Source organism: Spermophilus citellus (genome assembly GCF_964194105.1).
Source record: "Spermophilus citellus genome assembly, chromosome: 3".
Taxonomy (NCBI): Eukaryota; Metazoa; Chordata; class Mammalia; order Rodentia; family Sciuridae; genus Spermophilus; species Spermophilus citellus.
Genome location: NC_138184.1, coordinates 226,094,314 through 226,114,332, shown reverse-complemented (window position 1 = coordinate 226,114,332; position 20,019 = coordinate 226,094,314). Strand labels below are relative to the sequence as shown.

General features: G+C 56.1%; 1 protein-coding gene across 3 annotated transcripts in view; it reads left to right on the top strand.

The window, feature by feature from the left end:
* KCNH2 (potassium voltage-gated channel subfamily H member 2) overlaps positions 1-20,019 on the top strand; it is a 32,392-nt gene that overhangs the window by 7,430 nt on the left and 4,943 nt on the right. For 2 of the 3 annotated variants that reach the window (XM_081283080.1, XM_081283081.1), the window contains exons 3-9: positions 10,525-10,689; positions 11,737-12,180; positions 12,779-12,990; positions 17,218-17,646; positions 18,212-18,599; positions 18,957-19,156; positions 19,624-19,876. In XM_081283080.1, coding sequence (XP_081139206.1) covers positions 10,525-10,689; positions 11,737-12,180; positions 12,779-12,990; positions 17,218-17,646; positions 18,212-18,599; positions 18,957-19,156; positions 19,624-19,876 — 2,091 coding nt within the window. Of the gene's footprint in view, positions 1-10,524; positions 10,690-11,736; positions 12,181-12,778; positions 12,991-14,229; positions 14,817-17,217; positions 17,647-18,211; positions 18,600-18,956; positions 19,157-19,623; positions 19,877-20,019 lie in introns of those variants that run through there. The other variant, XM_081283082.1, reaches the window with a different exon arrangement.

The following is a 20,019-nucleotide window of genomic DNA, read 5'->3' as shown; positions in this document are numbered from 1 at the left end:
TCTTAGATGTCATCTTGGCCAGGACCTGGAGATGGGCAGGTGAGAGCACCTGCAGGGTTGTTGGGGCACTGGGCATGCTCTCAGAGACTGGCTGCCTCTCTCCATTGAGCACTTAGCTTCTGAGCTCTGCTGTGGTGGGCTGTCCTGGCTGTTGGGGGGCTTCCTGTCGAGTCCCACCCAAGGTGAGGCAGGCCTATGGATGGAGGGGTGCTGTTACCCTCGGTGTACCCAGGGCCTGGAGAGTGTGGGGGGGTGGCTCCTCCGTGTTGTGTCTGCTGAAGCCCCTGGGAGGAGCTATGTAAATATTTGTGCAGAGCTGTCTGGGGTGGAAACAGAGTTGACAGTGGCCTTGGGCTCTGGGGAGGAGGAATGGGGGGGCAGTAGGAGGGCCAACTTGGAGGCGTGGGATGGGGTGAGCGTGAGCCTCTTTTCTGCCCAGAGGTGGCTTCCTGTGCTGTTTGATTTGAGGGGTTCAAGAAAGCCCTTAAATGCTTATTTATTTCCCCAAGGGTGCCTGAAACACCCCCTTAGAGAACTCATACTTGGGCTGAGAATTGTTCCTTTTTCTTTAAAAACATTCTTGTTGCCTTTCTGTGTGGGCAGAAACGTGGGCAGTGTTTGCCTTCTTAGATGAGGGGCTTAGCAGAATTTCCCTCCCTGACAGGCCAGGAGGCCTGGGGTTAGGGTCAGCAAGGAGCCGGGAGGGACCTCTGGGACAGGTAGCAAGCATGGGAGGTACATGGGCAGCTCTTTACTCATGAAGACCTTTGTGCTGTGTATTGGGGCTGGCCTTGAGTAACTCCTGTCCTGAGTGGCCTCTTGTCTGCTGGCCTAGAGGTGCTCGGAGGCTCAGGCTGACTCTTATCTTCCTTCTCCCCAGTGCTGAATGAGCTTACCATATCCACCTTCCCCACCAGGCTCCACGAAGGTAGAGGTAGTCTGTTAGTTTTGTTCTCTGTGGTATGCCTGGTGCATAGTGGGAGGGTCAGTACCTGTATGTGTTTGCTGAATGAATGAATGAGGTGGGCAGGTCTGTGTGGTAGAAGACCAATGCTGTGAGTCAGGTAACTTGGGGGCCATTTCTGGCTCTGTTACAGACTTGCTGTGTGACTATGGGCAAATCACTTCTCATCTCTGGGCCTCAGTCTTTCACCATATGAAAAGCTTTGCAATAGTCTTATATCAGGCTAGGCAGGATGACAGAGGATGAGGAGGCCATCAGGGATAGAGGAAGGTGGGACCAGGTGGAGGTGGCCTGAGGTAGTACTGGGAAAGCTGGAAGTCCTCTAGTGTTGCTGTGTGGGAGACATAGTGGGTCCAGGGAAGGTATCTGAGGGCCCATGGCCTCCTCACTTAGGAGGATCAAGAAGGCTTGAGGTGGGGCATGGAGCACAGCTGGGACAAGAGATGGCAGCTGCTGGACAGCTCATGGGTGCACTCACTGTTATAATCCTGCTTTACAGTTTGCAAACTGGGAGCCCTTCGCTTGGCACAGACTGCCTCCCCGCTCTTTCAGAAACAGGATTCCCTGGTCATTTTATGGGATGAGGGCACTCTTGCTCACAAAGGCTGAGGGACTGGCCTGGGTTTATCCGGCTGGCAGGGGCCCAAGGTGTCGCCATTTCTAGAGCCCTACTCAGTGTGGATCTCCTGTGTTCAGGCTGCTTGCCTGGAGTCCCTTTGGGGATGAGTTGGGCTCATGGCCTCAGGAAACCAGGGTTTAGCTTGGGTCTGAGAATCTGGGTCCTCAGTTCCTAAGTGGGATCATAGTGCCTGTCCCTGTGCTGCGGGGGTGAGGGTGTTCCTCCAAAAGTACAGACACCCGCAAGCAGCATGCCAATCTCAAGGCTCACTCTACTTGCCATTCAGCAGGCTGTCACCCTGTGGCACCAGGTCTTGCTGTCAGATGGTGGGAGCAGCTATCTGCCCTGTGCCCTGCTGAGCACCCCTGCCTGCCTCTCCTCTCCCTCCCTAGGCCTCCGCTGGCCCAGCTCCCCAAATTACTGAAAGCATAACACTCATGATAATGTTCTTTTACCCTTTCTCTTTCTTTTTTTTTTAAAGAGAATTTTTTAATATTTATTTTTTAGTTTTTGGCGGACACAACATCTTTATTCGTATGTGGTGCTGAGGATCGAACCCAGTGCTGCGCACATGCCAGGCGAGCGCGCTACAGCTTGAGCCACATCCCCAGCCCTACCCTTTCTCTTTCATTTTATTTTTACCTTTTCCCTTTTATTTCACTCTCTGGTCTCCTTAGGCTCCCTGCAGGCAACCATTCAAGTGTACTTACTGTGAATGTGTTGCTTGCATATGTTCTTGCAAATGTGTATTTTGTCTGGGTAGATGCATATAGATTTAATTTATGTAAATGATACTGTGCTATATATTGTATTCTGGTGTTCACTTTTCTGACACAGGAGTGTGTCTTTAAGTCCAGTTGGGCTGCTGAATGAGCTTACCATATCCACCTTCCCCACCAGATGTCTGGTCTGTGGCTTCCCATTCTGGGGTGTGCATCCACTGTGTCTTACCTGCCCACTCTCCCAGGGAAGGATCCCAGGTTGTCTCAACGTTTCTCCCACCAGAAGGGATACTGCAGCAAACATCCTTACACATGGGCCCTTCCAGACTTGTGTGAGGATGTCATGTGATACCTTCCCAGAAATGAAGGTGTCAGGTCACAGGACATATGGACTCTCAACTAACCAGACTCATTCAAACAGCTGTTCCGGTTGTCATCCTCCTGAATGGAGCATGAGAATCATCTATCCCTACCATTCTTGGCTTTATCCACCTTCCTAATTTTTGCCAATCTCATACGTGAAAGTGAAATCTTGTTGCTTTAATTTGCATTTCTTTGATTTTTAGCGAGTCCAAATATCTCTTAGGCTTGACAGCCCTGTAGGTTTACTTTCCTGTGAATTGTTTACTTATGTCCTTAGCTCATTTTCCTGTTGAGGTTGCTGCCTTTCATTTCTGTGGATCTGCAGGAGTTGCTTAAATATTCTAAAAACACAAATGCATACAATTAAATATTCAGTATATTTGGATAACTGACTAAGGAGGCTGAAGCAGGAAGATTGCAAGTTCAAGACCAGCATCAGCCACTTGGCAAGACACTGTCTCTTTTTAGGGCTAGAGATATAGTTTACTCATTAAGCACCTGGGTTCGGTTCCCAGTATTTAAAAAAAAAATCAGTATATATCAGATGTTAAGTTCTTGTTGAATCAAGATATTGTAGATATCTTCTCCCTTTCAGTTCCTGTTCAATTTATCCCTATTATGCTTAATATTGATAAAATAAATCATTGAGTTTTAGCTTTGCTTGCGCTTTTAAAGCCTGTTGAGGATATTAATCACTCTCTGGAGGTTGCAAAGATCTACCTTTCTTCTGTTAATTTAATTGTTTCACCTTTTTCACTTGGGTTTGGAATCCATCCTGAGCCTTTCTCAGATGTGGTGTCGTGGTGTCAAGCAGGGATCAGGTTTTATTTTTTCCATGCAATGAGCCAACTTTCCCAACACATCTAGTCTGTGTTTTTCCATTGATTTGTGGGGCCACCTTTAGAATGGATTAACTTCCCACATAGCCATGGATCTGTCTCTGAGCATTCTGTTGTGTTCCAAATAGTTATTTGTATGTTTTTGCATCAGAACCACATTTAAAAACAACAGAACAACAACAAAACCAGAGTGTGCAGTGCACCTTATGCTCCCTCTATTCTTTTTCAAAGGTTGACCTGGCTGTTCCTGGCTCCTCTTCTTTATAGATTTTGGAGAAACTTTATTAGGTTCCTGAAAGGAAAAACAAACAAACAAATAACAACAACAACAAAAACCACACACAAACCCCCAAATCAAAAAACACTAGACTCTTGATTGGAATTAGATTAGTTTTGTAAGTTGATTTAGGGGGATTGACATAGCTATGATATTTGTCCAGTCAAGAGCCAGAACTGTCCTTCCACTTACCAGACCATTTCTGTTTCTTTTATGTGAGTTTGGTTGTTTTCCCATGTGGGCTTTCTTGGTCGATTCCTAGATATTTTATGGTTTGTATTGCTATGGAATCAAATCTTTTACTTTTCACTGTATTTTCTAGTTGCTGCTGGCTGCTGGTGAGGAATGCTGTCTATATTCGTGGGTCGATCTTGTATCTAGCATGCTTGCTGAGCTCTCTCCTGAGTCCTAATTGCTTATCTGTTGATTTTGTCCCCTCTCTAGGGAGATGACCCTGTTGTCGGTAGATGATGCCGTTTTCTTGTTTATGTCTGGGTCGTTGTCATGTGCTCAACCTGCCTTCTCAGGGAGGGGTTTGCACCAGCACTTGTATTTGCTTGGGTATGGTCCACAGAGCCCCATGGGAGGGCAAGCCAGGGAGAAATTGCACTATTGGTTTAATGACCAAGAAGCTGTGGGCTGCTTGATAAAGCCTGCCATGGCAGAACTGGAACTGGGACAGGCTTTATCAGGGCTCCCCAGGCCCTCTGGGGTATGCTGGGAGCCATGATGGAGCACCAGAGGAGGGCAGGGACCACAGGATTGCCCCCTGGTGGGCAGTGGCAGCTCTGTGTTGCCCTTGCTCCCCTGTGGCAGGCTGTGTGTGGGGTCACAGTGAACGGGGGCTGGAGGGTACCCAGCTGGTATAGTTTCCACTTTTCCCCCCTGCCCCTTGACTAGGTTCCTAGCAGCATCCTCTGTTCCATCGTAACCATTGACTGGATTTAATGTTGCTTCAGGGAAAGATACCTAATTTCCCATGGTGGTTCTGTCTGCTGTCCAGACCTAGGACAGGGGCTTCTGTGGGTTTGAGTCAGATTCTGTCCTGAAAGGGTGGTCTGTGTCCCTGGATCTGGAAGGGAGGTGAGAAAATAGAGACATGGCTTGTCCACACCTGCCATAACTGTTACCACCCCTGAGGCCACTAGTAGTCCTTCCAGGCTGATCACCCAGTACCTCCCATGAAGAGGGTTTTCCTGGCCTCAGGCCCTGACTCTTGGCTGGGGAGAAGCTCTCCCCAGAATCCAGCCTGTGATGGTCTCCTGTGTAAGAGGTGTGGTTTTGGACATGTTCCTAGAGAGAAGCAACCTTGTAGGCCAGGTGGAGCAGTCAGGATAACCCTACAGAGGGGTCCAGGAAGCACGGTGGGGAGTTGGAGGAAGAGGGAGCAGGAGGGGATAGGAAGCTGGGGGTGGCAGGGTGCTGGGGTGGCCGCTAGAACTGTGAGTGGAGCCCACGAGCAGCTTCCCAGGTCAGGGTGACCTTGTCTTACCTTCCCGGGGCTTCTTGGCAGGAGGGCAGGAGGGCAGGAGGTATGACTCCTGGTTCTTACCACATGAGGTTGTGGCTGGAGAGGTGGGGTGGCACCAGGAGACTGGCAGCAGAGCAGGCTTCAGCTTTCCTGGGCAGAGCTGGCCTCTTGAGGTATTGTAGTGGTGGTAGAGACTGCTCAGCTGTGCCACGGACTGCAGGTTTGGTGGCAGGTGGAGATGACATGATGGCAGGGGCTCTTGGCCCCATTCAGACAATCACTGGCAGGGTCTGGCCGGAAGTGCAGGTGGAGGGTTCTGTCTAGGGGTGCTGCTTCTGTGGCAGGCAGGCCTGGCTGGAGCCCCCCAAGCGTTCCTCAGATCCTGGACTCAAGAGCTGTCTCTGTCTCTGATACACACATGCTCTGTTATACATCTGTGCACACACATGCACACGCATTCACACATACATACACACATGCACACACATGTGTGCACACATACTAATTTACTGGCCCTTCAGACTCCCCTACTCTGTCCCCTGGGTCTGCAATGTCCCTAGCCTTCCCTGGGCCCCCTGGCTGCCCAGGAAGAGTGGTGTTAGTGACATGGTGGCCACTGGCCAGGAGCAGCTCCCGCTGCATTGTCCTGTCGCCGCCACCGGGCTAAATATAACCTGACACTGCACAGCCCTGGGTGGCTGCTCGGGAGACAGCCTCTGCCTGGGGCGGGGGACAGGGCTGACGGCAGCCCCAGCCTCCTGCCCTCAGTGTGACTTTGGACCCATTCTGGGCATAGCTCCTCCTGCTCCGAGCGTGGCAGGGAGGCAGCCAGGGTGAGGATGCTGGAGGTCACCTTCCCTGCAGGGACCCGCCACCAGGCCTCGTTATGGCTCTGGATGCTTTCACAAGGCCATCTGTCATCTCATCTGGCACCCAGGGCGGGAATCACTTGTCCCTGTGGAACCCACAGGGAGTCTAATCTCAGAGGTGGGTGACCTGCCCATAGTCATACAGCCAATGAGGGGGAGGGCGAGAGCCCCGGTCTCCTGATGGCCAGGACAGAGAGCTTAGCTCCCAGGGCTCCCCTGCCATCTGGTTTGTCTCCTCCTCCTCCGTCTTGTTCTGTGTGCCGAATTGTGGTCCTTTTGAACACTGGCTCATGAGGGCAGGCCCCCAGGACTGTCTTTTGGTCATGTTGCTCCGAACGCTTCACCTGTACATTCTCAGGGATGTCCGTGAGGTAGTGAAGGAGCCACGAGGATACTGATTTACAGAGGCCTCAGCCAAGAACTGACCTCAGGAACTTGCGCAAGGCCACTCAGGTCATCTACAGGCCTCCTCTTCCCTGCCTGGTGCTGCCATGAGAGATAAGGCCTGGCCCCTGATAAAGCCACATGTGGCTCCCCTTGGGGCCTGGCTTGGGCCAGTGGTGTCTAGAGGTGGAAATTGGGTTTCGGACACTGGGTGGAGCCCTGACGTGGGAGGGTTTGGTTGCGGGGCCCGGACAGTTGCCTCCCCCAGGTATACTCCCAAGTATGAGTTGGCACCAAATGAAAGCAAGCTAGGTGCTGTGCCCTGAATGATGGGGATCTTCATGGAATCAAGATGAGCTGTTTCTGCCACATGTGGATGCATCCAGACCTGCTCCTTCCCCAGGGTTCCTCCTCCTGCCCTGTCCCCACTCAGTGACCTGCAGTGAGCCACATGTCCTCTGAAGTCCTACTGAGAGTGCCTGCTGTGCCTCACCCTGGCCAGCAGGGCCAAAGGCACCTGGGGTTTAGGTATAAAGAGCAGCCTCCCCTTTCCTTGTCTCTGTCCCCAGGGAGGCCAGTGGGGTGGAGGCAGGCTTGGGTTGGGCGGGGAGGCTTCACTTGAAGTGAGGTCTCTCCAGCTGTGCTGGGGCTGGGGGTTGGAGGAGGGGTGGTGGGATGTGTCTTGTCATCAGCCACATAAGTCATGCTGGCCCCGGGGTCTGCTCCATGGCTGAGACCCATCTGCTCGCCTCCTTCTCTTCCTTCTCCAGTCTGTGGAGCCCTCCTTGAGCCAGGCTCCCAGCCACATGGACCTTATGTCATTGTATCCCTCCAGCTCTGTGGGGAGGGCCTGTGTTGCAGGCGAGCACCCTGGGACTCCACAGTATGTGACAAGCTCAGTGTCCTAACGCGACGGGCAAAGGCTATCTGACCTCCCAGCTGTCCCCCCTTCCCAGCTGTCCCACACCCTTCAGGCTGCCCGCTCCTTCCCTGAGAGCTGAAGGCTCGGCTGCCTCTGGAGTGTGGGCCGTGCCTGCCACAGAGTGGCTCTTGGCGGAACTGCACCCTTGCCCAGCCAGGCCTTGTGGCCCTTCCTGTGGCCACCTCTGCCTTGGGTAAGCTGAGCCACTGGTGGGAGACAGGGTGACTTGGAAGGAGAGGGGAGAAGAGTGGCGGGCTGGAGGCCTGGGGCTGGGTGGGCACTGGGGCAAGGGAGTAGGCAAGACTGTTGAATATGCCCTGCCAGCCATGCTCCCTCGGTGCAGCGTGGACGCTAGCTCTCAAGGTGGCTTCTCTGCTGGGAAGTTGAGCATCTTAATACCCACAAACTTCTGTTTGCTTTGTGCTACTGCCCAGCTCCAGCTCCTACCTCTAGCCTGGCTGACTTCCCTGTCCCCCATACTGCTAGTCAGTGGGGTCTAGCCAGCAGGCCAAGCTGAAGAGCTTGGGGGGTGATGTGGCAGCTCAAGGAAGACCGGCCAACCTGGCAGGTGAGACAGTGCCTTCGAGATGCCAGATCTACTCAGCCCCTAGAGTTCTTTCCTTCCATCCCCATCCCCATCCCCATCCCCATCCCCATCCCCATCCCCATCCCCATCTGTGTCCCCTTCAGCCATCAAGCAGGGCCAGGGTTCATGTGTTTGGAATGACTAGATCTTTGACTGGATTATTTGAAAGGAAAAATTTCTTGAATGTCGACACAGGGAGGGGATGTGAGGATTCTGTGTGAGGGTGTCTGGCACGGGAGGGAGGCTTATCCTGGAGCTTCTCTGTTGGAAAGGGGAGGGTTATTGTGAGATGCCAAGGTCCTGGGCTAGGTCGCCTTAGAGTGCAGAGTTGGCTTCTTTTGCTGAGTAGCCTGGACTGACATGGGAATGGGGTTCTGAGGACTCAAGGCCAGTGTTTCTGGGGCCTTGTCTTGGGGACAGAGACCCCAATCTTTCTGGAAGGGTTGGGGCCATCTTCCATGTTCCAGACTCTAGACTTCTCTGAGACGGGTTTCCTGGTGAGGGCCATAAATCAGGGCCTGGATCACTGGGGTGCCCAGGGTGGATTCTGGGGTCTCCAGGGCTGAGGTTTCCTGGTCGCTGGCCTCTCCTGAGTCCTGAGGAGGCCAGTCTCTATTCAGACCGCTGCCGGCCATCACCATATTAGGGCATAAACTCCAGGCGGGCTGTCTGGGTGCCAAATGGTCTCCAGCTGGGCCCAGCCCCCTGCAGCTCCAACACCACAGCTCTATGTCAGAGGCCGGAGGTCAGGGGACAAGAGCAGCTGCAGGAGGGAGACCCACACAGAGCCCCTGAGCTCAGGTCCCTTGTGCAGAGCCTGGGATGCGGTGAGTGGAAGGGCTGTCGGGCAGAGGTTTCCTGACCAGCTCCCCCTGGGTTCAGCTCTTACCTTGGCACCGTCCTGTGAAGTTGGTCTCACCAGAGGACCCCGTGGCTGATTCTAGACCAGTGCTAGAATCCCTGGGCTGCTTCAGTGCCAGCCTCATCTCCGGCCTGTCGGCGCTGAACCCCGCCAGCATCTTAAAGGAGCCAGGTCCTTCCACCCAGTCTGCTCGCCACAGCCAGCTCTGCTCCCCGCCTCCCCACATCAGCCCCCCAGGCCTGGCTGGAGGCCTCAAGCACTGCTTCAAGTCCCTGCCCCGCCCCCTCACATCAGCACTGCCATTACAGGGGGGAGTGAGGGGGAGGGTCAGAGGGAAGGGAGACTGGCCCCAGGAAGCTCTGGGAAATAGAGGTGAGCATGAGGGACAGCTGAGGCTGCGTCACTAGAGATGGGATGGTACCACGTGACTCATCACCCCTCACTTCTTCTCCATTGGTGACCACCTCCTCCATGTCACCGTTGCCTGGCTACTGACACTGTGAGCCAGCACTGGCTCCCAAGGTGTGTTATGCCAGATGCCAGGCCCCACAGAGGCAATGTGGACACTGGGAGGCAGAGAAGACCAGTGGACAGATAGGAAAGGACTCCACTCACTTCAGGAAGAGGAGGAGCTGAGGAGCATGCCTGGGACCTGGGCAGAGCTGAGATGAGGCTAGAACTCAGTGGTCTCTTTCAGAGATCAGTGGGGTGGGGCCCATGTGTGCCATAGGAGCCCAGATGGAGGGGTGAGCTGACCTGGCCCAGTAAAGAGGCTCTGTGGACAGAGACCGAGAGGGAGGAAATCAAGAACACAAAGAAAGTTAAGATGAAAGAGCTAGAAGTTTATTAGTTTATTTCTACCGTGTCACAGGAAAGTACTTTTGTGAAATACAAGGTGGCATGCTTAGATACCGTGGCAATGCCAAATAGCTGTAAAGGTCTTGAAACTCTTCCTTTCAACGTCTCTACTTATCTCATTGTGGACTGACAACGGCTGGGAGCTAATCTAGAGGGAACACAGACAGGGACACATAGCCATGGTCAACTGTAGTGTTCAGTGCATGCTAGACCTGGCCCCAAGCTCTCAGCACGTGCCAACTTATTTAATCTTTGCAACCAGTGAGAAAAGAATCATTATAATCCCTACTTTATAAGTGAGGAAAACGAGGCACAGGGATGTTAAATAACTTAAGAAGAATGCAGACGTCATTAAGCTGCAGAAGTGGGATCTGAGCCCAGAGATTCTGGGCCTAAAGCCGGTGGACCTGACCATGAGGCAACACTGCCTTGAATGAGAAAAAAGCAAAGATACATTGAGAGGACAGGAAAACTGAGGTGGAAATATGGAGGAAGAAATGATCATAAGCCAGTGATAAAAAATACACATAGGGAAGGAGGGTAAGAGAAAGAATCTAGGCAAGGAGGGAAAGATGTACCCAGTAAGCTGGGACAGATACAGTGAGGGATGGAGCCCAGACTGGCAGGGTGCATGATGAGGGCAGGAATGCAGGAGGGGAGCGGGGGAGTTGTGGGTGGGGCTGCAGGGGAGGCAGAAATGGATGGACCCTTTGGGTCTGGAGTCCATCCTGGCTGGCTCTGTGCCCTGTGCACTTGGTGTCATGTGGCATATTCTCCCCACCCTGCAGGGAGCTGCTTCCTGTGTCTGGTGGATGTGGTGCCTGTGAAGAACGAGGATGGGGCTGTCATCATGTTCATCCTCAACTTTGAGGTGGTGATGGAGAAGGACATGGTGGGGTCCCCGGCACGTGACACCAATCACCGGGGCCCCCCCACCAGCTGGCTGGCTCCCGGTAAGTGAGCCCTGTCAGGAGTATGTAGTCTTGCTTCTCTGGGCTCTGAGCTGCACGAGGCCAGTGCTCCGCAGGAACAGAGGGAGTGTGAGAACCCCAGGGAGTGGCCTGGTCCTGCCTGGCCCAGGATCGGCAGACAGGGCTCAGGATCACGCGTCCTTGGGTCAAGACAGCACCTGTTTTTCAGCCTTTCCTGCTGGTTTCCTACCCCACACCACTAAGGACTGGTCTTTTCTGTCCTGAGCTATTCTGGGTTGGAGACTCACCCTTCCTTGATGGCCCTGGCCACCTGGGAGTGGATACCTCTGCTCATTTGAAAGCTGTGTCTCAGGGACTCAGTTTCTCTCTCTCTCTCTCTCTCTCTCTGTCTGTCTCTCTGTGGAGTTTCTGTCCTGTGGTCCTTCTTGATCCTGGACTGGCCAAGTTCCCCTAAGTGGCCCTGCTAATGGAAGAGAGGATGTGAGGGAATTCTCTCCTTGGTTAGAGACAAGACATCTCCACCTCTTTCCCTGGGTCACCCAAAACCTCCGATCCCTGTCACCCAGGACGACCTCTTTGGGATTAATTTAAAAATCTCCCCAGAGTCGGGCACAAGCCTTCACCTCTGTTTCTCAAGCTCTAAAACAACAACAGTAATGACTCTGGTCCTGCAGATGCCAGCTGCCAGGGTATGGGCGCCAGCAGCTGGCATCACTCCCTACCCAAGTGCAGGCCCAGCACTGACTGTGACCGCTAGAGGGTCACTCTAGGCCTCGATGCCTGATTCTCCTCATCCCTACAATGAGGAGGAGAGTCCCTTCCAGGGCAGTAGAGAGAATTAGGGAGGACTCATGGAGTCGGCCTAGAAGTGAGGCTAGCAATAGCAGTTGATTAAGATTAGCCTTGGGTAGATAACCTGATTTTTTGGGAATTGAGTTCTGTGCCTGGGGCTGGGGATGGAGGGCTGTTAGGTCCCTACTTCCTCGAGGTGGGGACTCCAGCTCCTGGAGGCCTGGCCTCCTCCAGGTGGCTGGCATCCTGGGGCCACAGGCCTCTCTTCTCCCACAGGTCGGGCCAAGACCTTCCGCCTGAAGCTGCCTGCACTGCTGGCGCTGACCACTCGGGAGTCTGCTGGGCGGCCGGGTAGTGCGGGCAGTGTGGGTGCCCCCGGAGCTGTGGTGGTGGATGTGGACCTCACGCCTGCGGCACCCAGCAGCGAATCTCTGGCCCTGGACGAGGTGTCGGCCATGGACAACCATGTGGTGGGGCTTGGGCCGGCTGAGGAGCGGCGTGCACTGGTGGGCCCGGGCTCACCTACGGTCAGTGCACCTGGCCCACACCCATCCCCGAGGGCCCACAGCCTCAACCCTGAGGCCTCAGGCTCCAGCTGCAGCCTGGCCCGGACGCGCTCCCGAGAGAGCTGTGCCAGTGTGCGCCGTGCATCTTCGGCTGACGACATCGAGGCCATGCGCGCAGGGGCCCTGCCCCCACCACCGCGCCATGCCAGCACGGGTGAGGCAGGCCCAGCAAGTTGCCCCACCTAGAGGTCTGCGCCCTTCCCCACCCACCAGGCCTGCAAGCCCAGGCCCTCCACCTCCTCCCTCTCCCCTGCGTCCTGGGTGCCAGGGAGCCTGGGAGATGGAAATCCCATTAAGCACTTATTTAATCTCATTAAGTGGCCTTTTACTCTATTAAATGTCCATTCATCCCGTTATACTCTTCCACTCCCAGAGCCCTTGCTGGCCCACAGGTCCGCTGTCCCAGGACCTCCTGGAGCAGGGATGGCTGTGGTTGGAGGGGCAGCAGAGGCCTGGAGGCTCTTGACACCACTGGCTTTCCGGCAGGCCCCAGGGCCTACTGAGCAGACTCTCTCTTCACCCTTATTTGGCCTTCTTTTCATAACTGCATTTCCTTTTTAAAATGGGGAGGGGATCTGGTCCTGGTTTGTTTCTGTGACTCTGGGTCTCCTGATCTGACCCCATTGGCTCATGCCCCCCATGGCCCTGGCCTGAGGAGGGCTTGGTCTTCACTCTGGTCTCAATGCCCATGGCCTGACTGCCTGTCAGCCCTTGGCCCACCCACCTGACCTGACTTTGCCTCTCCACCCCAGGGGCCATGCACCCCCTGCGCAGTGGCCTGCTTAACTCCACCTCAGACTCGGACCTCGTGCGCTACCGCACCATTAGCAAGATTCCCCAAATCACCCTCAACTTTGTGGACCTCAAGGGAGACCCCTTCCTGGCCTCGCCCACCAGTGACCGGGAGATCATAGCACCCAAGATAAAGGAGCGGACCCACAATGTCACCGAGAAGGTCACCCAGGTAGGGCTGCGGTCAAGAGGTCGGGGGAGGGGGGGCCAGTCAGTGAGAGCCCCTTGAAGTGGCGCAACCCAGAGGGCTGGTGGAGGGGAGATGCTCCAGAGCTCAGGCAGGAGAGGAAACAGTCCAAAAGGTCCTGGAGAGAGGGAGACTGGTGAGGAGGGGGCCAGGTGACAGGCAGATATGGAGGGTATGGCTTGAGGGTGGACAGGGCACTTGAGGCAGGGGACATGAGAGGGCTGGGTGGGTGGGAGAAAGTAGATGTGAAGGGTCTGGCTACAGGATATGTGTGAAGTTGGTTCTGGGGGCAAGCAACAGGAGGAGGCTTCAAATTAGAGGAAGCCACAGAGGCCAAGGTCGGGAGGTTCCTGATTATTCTGAACTGAGGTGATGCCCCAGGTGGCGGTGGGGGCTGGTGGTGTGAGGATGGTCTGGAGGTGTCCGCTGTGTCTCCATGGCATGGGAGAGGTGGGTGTCCTTCTCATGTGGGTGAGGGAGGGGGTGGTGGTGGGTGCAAAGATAGGGAAGGTTCAAGTCCCCGAACCCTGGACCAGAGGAGACCACTTGTCTTTGGGGCTTTGACCTATATGACCCTGTTGGCAGGGCCAGTCTAGCTTTCGTTCCCTCCTGGCAGCAAGGTGGTCTACAACACCCCCAGTGCCTAGTCTACCCCAACCCTTCTTCACATCATGGCTTTGGGGATTTGGGCACCAGGAGTGTAATCTCTGCAGTGAGCGAGAAGCCCAGAATAGTGGGGGACCCCTTTTCCTCAGGCCCCTTCCATAGCAGCTGCCCAGTTGGCCTGTGTGAAGGAGCTGCCCTGCGTGAAGGAGCTGCCCTGCTCTGGCCTCCCTTGGCCAGCCTCCTGCTGCCTCTGGCTCTCTGGGTCTCTGCCAGGTCTCCAGCCCCTTGACCTTGACTCTAGAACATTCCCCCACACCCCAGGCCCTTATCTGGCTGCCTACCTCTTTGCCCCTCCGGTTCCTGCCTCTCTCTCTTAATTCCCACCGGGTCCCTGGCATCGGCCCTGCCCTGGGCCTGATGCAGGTGCCTGTGTCTTGTGGATCTGCATGTCTTGTCTGAATGTGTCTGTGTGTTGTGCCCCTGCCAGTCGCCGGGCGTCTCTCCATCTCTGGGTGTCTCTTTCTGACTCTGGCTGGCTCGGCACTGGGCTGGCGGGGCGGGGGTGTTGGGGAGACCATTAATCTGTGGTGACAGGCCAGGCTGCTGGATGAGGGGGAGGGGCACGGGCTGCGGAGCGGCTGCAGCAGGAGCTGGGAGCAGGCTGCGGGGGAGGGGGCCGCTGGCCTGGCACGGGGTGGAGGGGCGGGCACGGGCAGGGCGGGGGAGCCCAGTGTGGCGGGGTGGGGGTGGGGACCTGGGAGAAGGAGGGGCCGGCCGGAGGAGCAGCGGTGGGAACCGCAGCTGCTGGGCTGGCGGCAGGCGGGCAGAGCGAGCGCAGCACCCTGGCAGCAAGGCCCACACCAGGGGCTATGAGCAGTATGAGCCAGGCAGACTGCAGCCCACGATCACTGCCCAGGTGACCCCAGCCCTGGGGCCCAGCCCCAACCACCCTGGCTTCAGGCCAGAGGTGGCCCTGGCTGCCAGTTAGCCAACCTCCGGGGCACAGCCTGGGCTGGGACTGCTGCTGGGGTGCAAGTAAGGCACTGGTTGGGCCCTTGGGCCCCAGGGCATGCAGGCTTGGGGGAGTCAAGTCCTCCATGGCAGCCCCAGCAGGGAAGGCGAGCAGGACAGGGGCTCTGCGGCCCAGGGCCCAGAAAGGCCGGGTGAGGCGGGCCGTGCGCATCTCCAGCCTGGTGGCCCAGGAGGTAGGTGACCCGGGCCCCTCCTCCTCTTTCCAGGGCTGGGACACTGAGGCAGGTGCCTGCAAGTGGGGAGAAGTGCAGAGGGCTCCAACTCAGGCTGGGGAGATACCTCCTGAGAAGTCGGGTGGTTTGGGGAGCCATGGAGTCTGAGGCCCTGCCCACCACCGAGCTCCTGCCCACCCTGGCCTGTGGGGTTTGTGTTCCCAGTGTTTCCCTGACTGGGGGCCCCCCTCCTGTGGTTTCTGTGATCCATAGGTCTTCTACCTCAAAATGCGAAGGAAGGAGAGAAAGACAACAGGAATCAGATGGGGCCCAGAGAGGGTGGTGGGGAGAATTGGGGAGGCAAAGGAGCCAGCAGGCAGGGACAGTGAGAGGCTGGCGAGCACAGCAGGCCTGGCACGCAGGTGCGGAGCTTCCTTGCTCTGTGGGAATGGCCCCTGTGACAGGGAAGGGAGGCTTGCTGAGCTTTCAGGGGTTCTGGAGGCTGGAGTCTGAGGAGGGCAGAGGCTGGAGGCCACTGGGTGGGTTGTGAGGACATGCTGGGCTGAGAACTGGCTCATCTTTTCAGGGGCAGCCTAGGCCATGGTCCTCCAAGCTGTTGGTTACTTCCTGGGAACTGTCTCTCTACTCCCAGTGGCTTTCTTGTCCCTTGTGAATCCCACTACTGCCACCACCATTCCTGGCCCTGCCCGCCCCTGCCTGCCCCTGCCTGGGCTCTTGTGACCCTCTTACCTGGGGGACAGGTACAGGTGGGATTCTTCCCCCACAGATGAGGACCCAGGGTTTGGTCAGTGTTCTACAGGACAACAGGTCAAGGGGATGACAAACCTGGCCCTAGGCCATGTGGGAAGCTAGTGACGCAGAGCTGGGACTGGCCCTCAGGCCGATGAGGTTGGCTGTTCCAGACCTTGCATCCTGGGCTTGCTGCACATGCATATGTGCACTGGGGCTGTGGGCAGACTTGGGGGCAGGATCACTGCTGTTAGGGGTGGACCAGCACAACCAACTTCCCTGGCACAGGACCCACCTCCAGGCACAGGGAGGAGTCCTATTCAGGGCAGCTACCTCCTTCTGCCCTTTTCCTGTGGGGTTCAGTTCCTTTCTTTCAGTTCCCACTTGAGCCCTGAAAGGCACCACACCATACACATTTACCCTTTGCCTTAAGGAACAGCCCACTTAGTCTGAAGGCAGGGCAGAAATGGGATTCTGGAGGCCTGTCCACAGACTCTTCCCCTGCCCCAGGCCTTATTAGCTGCTGCCCCTGTACCCCCAGTCTGGTGCCTCTGTGTCCATCCCAGGATGGCCAAAGCCCTAACTATGACCCATCTAACCTTTTGGTTATTTATGGGTGTTTTCCAACCTGTCCTTTGTGTAGGTGGGCCCCAGGGATCCCCTCTTGCTAATGAATGGGATTCTTTGGGACACCTCCCAGCCTAGACATGGTTGTCCCAGGAACTCAGTGCTTCTGGGAGCAGGGCCAGCAGCTCTGTGGGCTGGTTGAGGCCTTGGGTCTGGCTGCCCAGGGAGTGCAGGGTCCGGGGTGGGAGGGTGAGGGAAGGGTGTCTTGGGTTGAGTCAGATATCTGTGAGAGCATTCTGGAGAGCAGGGGTAGGACAGAGGAACACACAGAGGCTTCTGAAACAACATGGGAAAGCTGGTCTGAGCGCTCCCTAGTTTGGTTTGGGAGAAAGTGTCACGACTGCTGCCACCTGGTGTGGGTTGTGGGCCCACCTCTGCCTGACTGTTGAGTGAATGCCTGTATAGGCTGTGCATGCTGCTCCTAAGTGACCCTGGTGTGCATGCCCCTCTGGGCCTGGCTGTGTCCTCTGTATCCTTTTGGAAGAGTAGGGGAGCCTGCCCTGGGGCTAGGAGAGTGGGAGGTGGAAACATCTTGGTTCTCCCTGCCAGTGAGGGCAAGGGGCCTGAGGCTGGGTTGCTGGTGTCTTTAGGCCAGTGGCAAGACATGGGCCTGGTAGGACAAGTGTCCAGAGCCTGTCTCTGGAACTGCAGTGCTGGGAGCAGGAGTCCTTGGAACATTTTCCTGGACTGACACAGTGCGTATGTGCGGTGTGACTGCATGGTGCCAGTTGCTGTCTGACAGTCTGGTCTGCATTGGTTGTGGGGAGCAGTACTGAGCTTTACTGCACAGTGCCCTGAATTATGGGAACTGAGAGAACTGTGTGGAGCCAGCTGTTCTGTGTGGCATTTGGGAAATTGTAGTGCCCAGGTCTGGGGGGTGGTGAGTAGCTGTGGCTGCTTGGCTGTGGGTTGGGCATTCTGATGGAAATGTTTCTGGTCTTCCTTCCTTACCCTGTTTGGCTCTGGCAGGGATGTCACTAGCTGTCACTCAGGAGGTTCCATGGCCTGTCTTCGTCCTTCACCTGCACCTTCCCTACCATTCCAGGTCCTGTCTCTGGGTGCTGACGTGCTGCCGGAATATAAGCTGCAGGCACCACGCATCCACCGCTGGACCATCCTGCACTACAGCCCCTTCAAGGCCGTGTGGGACTGGCTCATCCTGCTGCTGGTCATCTACACGGCTGTCTTCACACCCTACTCGGCTGCCTTCCTGTTGAAGGAGACTGAAGAGGGTTCCCAGGCCCCTGACTGTGGTTATGCCTGCCAGCCATTGGCCGTGGTGGACCTTATTGTGGATATCATGTTCATCGTGGACATCCTCATCAACTTCCGAACCACCTATGTCAATGCCAACGAGGAGGTGGTCAGCCACCCCGGCCGCATCGCTGTCCACTACTTCAAGGGCTGGTTTCTCATTGACATGGTGGCCGCCATCCCCTTTGACTTGCTCATCTTTGGCTCTGGCTCTGAGGAGGTGGGGTCGATAGGGAGGCAGAGAGAGGGAGGAGAGGCCAGGAGGGCATGAGGGGGTGTAGAGATGCTGTGGGAGGTGGGGAGGCTTGAAGACGGAGGAGGGGAGACGAGGAGAAATGGCCATCATAGGCAAGGGGGTACCTGAACAAATCCATTCTTGTGCCTCCTTTCCATATGGGCTGCCCAAAGGGCTTTAGGGGACCAGAGGGGGCTCTTTTTTGTAATTTGTCCACCCAAAGTACAGTTTTCTAACACTTCCAGTGCCCTGGAAGCTAGTGGGAGGCACCTTTGGGTGACTGTTGGACCTTCTGGAGCCCCTGTTTCTTAATTCTCATTATGGGAATGTGACCAGTGTGTCCTAAAGAATGCCCAAAGATTAATGAGACACTGCTGGGAGCAGCGTAGGAGGTGCTTCCTACCAGTGGCTTCGGTTATTAGGTTCTGGGAGGATGTCTTTGGCCAGTTTACTTCCAGTACCCTCTCCAAGGGCCACAATGCCCTTCCCCGACCCCACCCCGCCTCCTTATTTGCTCCCACACTGAATATCTACCCCGCATCTTCCTCAGCTGATTGGGCTGCTGAAGACTGCGCGGCTGCTGCGGCTGGTTCGCGTGGCGCGGAAGCTGGACCGCTACTCGGAGTACGGGGCGGCCGTGCTTTTCCTGCTCATGTGCACCTTCGCGCTCATTGCGCACTGGCTGGCCTGCATCTGGTACGCCATCGGCAACATGGAGCAGCCGCACATGGACTCGCGCATCGGCTGGTTGCACAACCTGGGCGACCAGATCGGCAAGCCCTACAACAGCAGTGGCCTGGGTGGCCCCTCCATCAAGGACAAGTATGTCACAGCGCTCTACTTCACCTTCAGCAGCCTCACCAGCGTGGGCTTCGGCAATGTCTCTCCAAATACTAACTCGGAGAAAATCTTCTCAATCTGCGTCATGCTCATTGGCTGTGAGTGTACCTAGGGGCGGGGCTGGGGGCTTGGTCGGGGTGCTGGTCGTGGGTGGCAGGGTGGTGGGGTGGTGGGGTGGAAAGAAGAGAGGCGGTTAGAGCTCCTCGCCCCTTGCCCCGCCCCCACTTAGATACTCCAGGGCCCACCACCATAACATGGTTTGGAGTCTGGGAATCAGGGCAGGAAATGCTGAAGGATGGCGTGTGTTTGAGCATGTTTATATCCACTCTCAGACTGAGACGTGACCGGACCGCGGGTGTCGTGTCGTTGACCTGGTGCAGGGCCTGAGCAGAGGGTCCCCGTGGGAGGGCGGGGTCCCTGCGGATGCTGACGGCCCCACTCACCCACGCCCCCAGCCCTCATGTATGCCAGCATCTTCGGCAACGTGTCTGCCATCATCCAGCGGCTGTACTCGGGCACCGCCCGCTACCACACACAGATGCTCCGGGTGCGGGAGTTCATCCGCTTTCACCAGATTCCTAACCCGCTGCGTCAGCGCCTAGAGGAATACTTCCAGCACGCCTGGTCCTACACCAACGGCATCGACATGAACGCGGTGAGGCGCCAGTAGCTGATTGCGGGACCCTCTTGGTGCAACAAGCCTATCTCCAATGTACCCAATCAGTGCGAAGAGGGACCCTGAGAAACAGGTGGCTTCCTTTTTCTCAGGAGGAAACTCAAGCTCACAGAGCTCCTTTATTGGAGACCCCTCCCACTGGGTCAAGTGCTGAGCCCTTAGGCCATTTATATAGAGGAGGGCGTAAAATCCTGCTACAGCTGAAAGTAGGCATTGGTCTCTACACTTGCACAGGAGAGAGTGGAGGTCTGGAGACCAAAGGTGCCCATCCAGAGGTGGTGCAGCTGGAGTAGGAGCCCAGGTGCTTCCCTCGACACTGGACCTCTGAGGCTCTGGGAAGCATCCTGACCTCTGGGTCCTAGAGGAGACAGAAGTGTGGGGCAGTGGACTGGGGAGTGGTTGGGGTCCCAGGAGAGGGTGTCCTGAGTGGTCTCACCTGTCCTCAGGTGCTGAAAGGTTTCCCCGAGTGCCTGCAGGCTGACATCTGCCTGCACCTGAACCGGTCACTGCTGCAGCACTGCAAGCCCTTCCGAGGGGCCACCAAGGGCTGCCTGAGGGCTCTGGCCATGAAGTTCAAGACCACACATGCACCACCAGGAGATACGCTGGTGCACGCTGGGGACCTGCTCACGGCGCTCTACTTCATCTCCCGTGGTTCTATTGAAATCCTGCGGGGCGATGTCGTTGTGGCCATCTTGGGTACGTGGTGGGGGCATTGAATAGGAAATGCCAGCTGTAGCCTAGAGGGGCCTCAGCCCTCTGAAAATGCAGTCACGGAGGCTGTGGACCCAGGGCTGATGGCCCTTTAATTCACCCAACTCCGGCCCTCTTAGCTGGGCAGT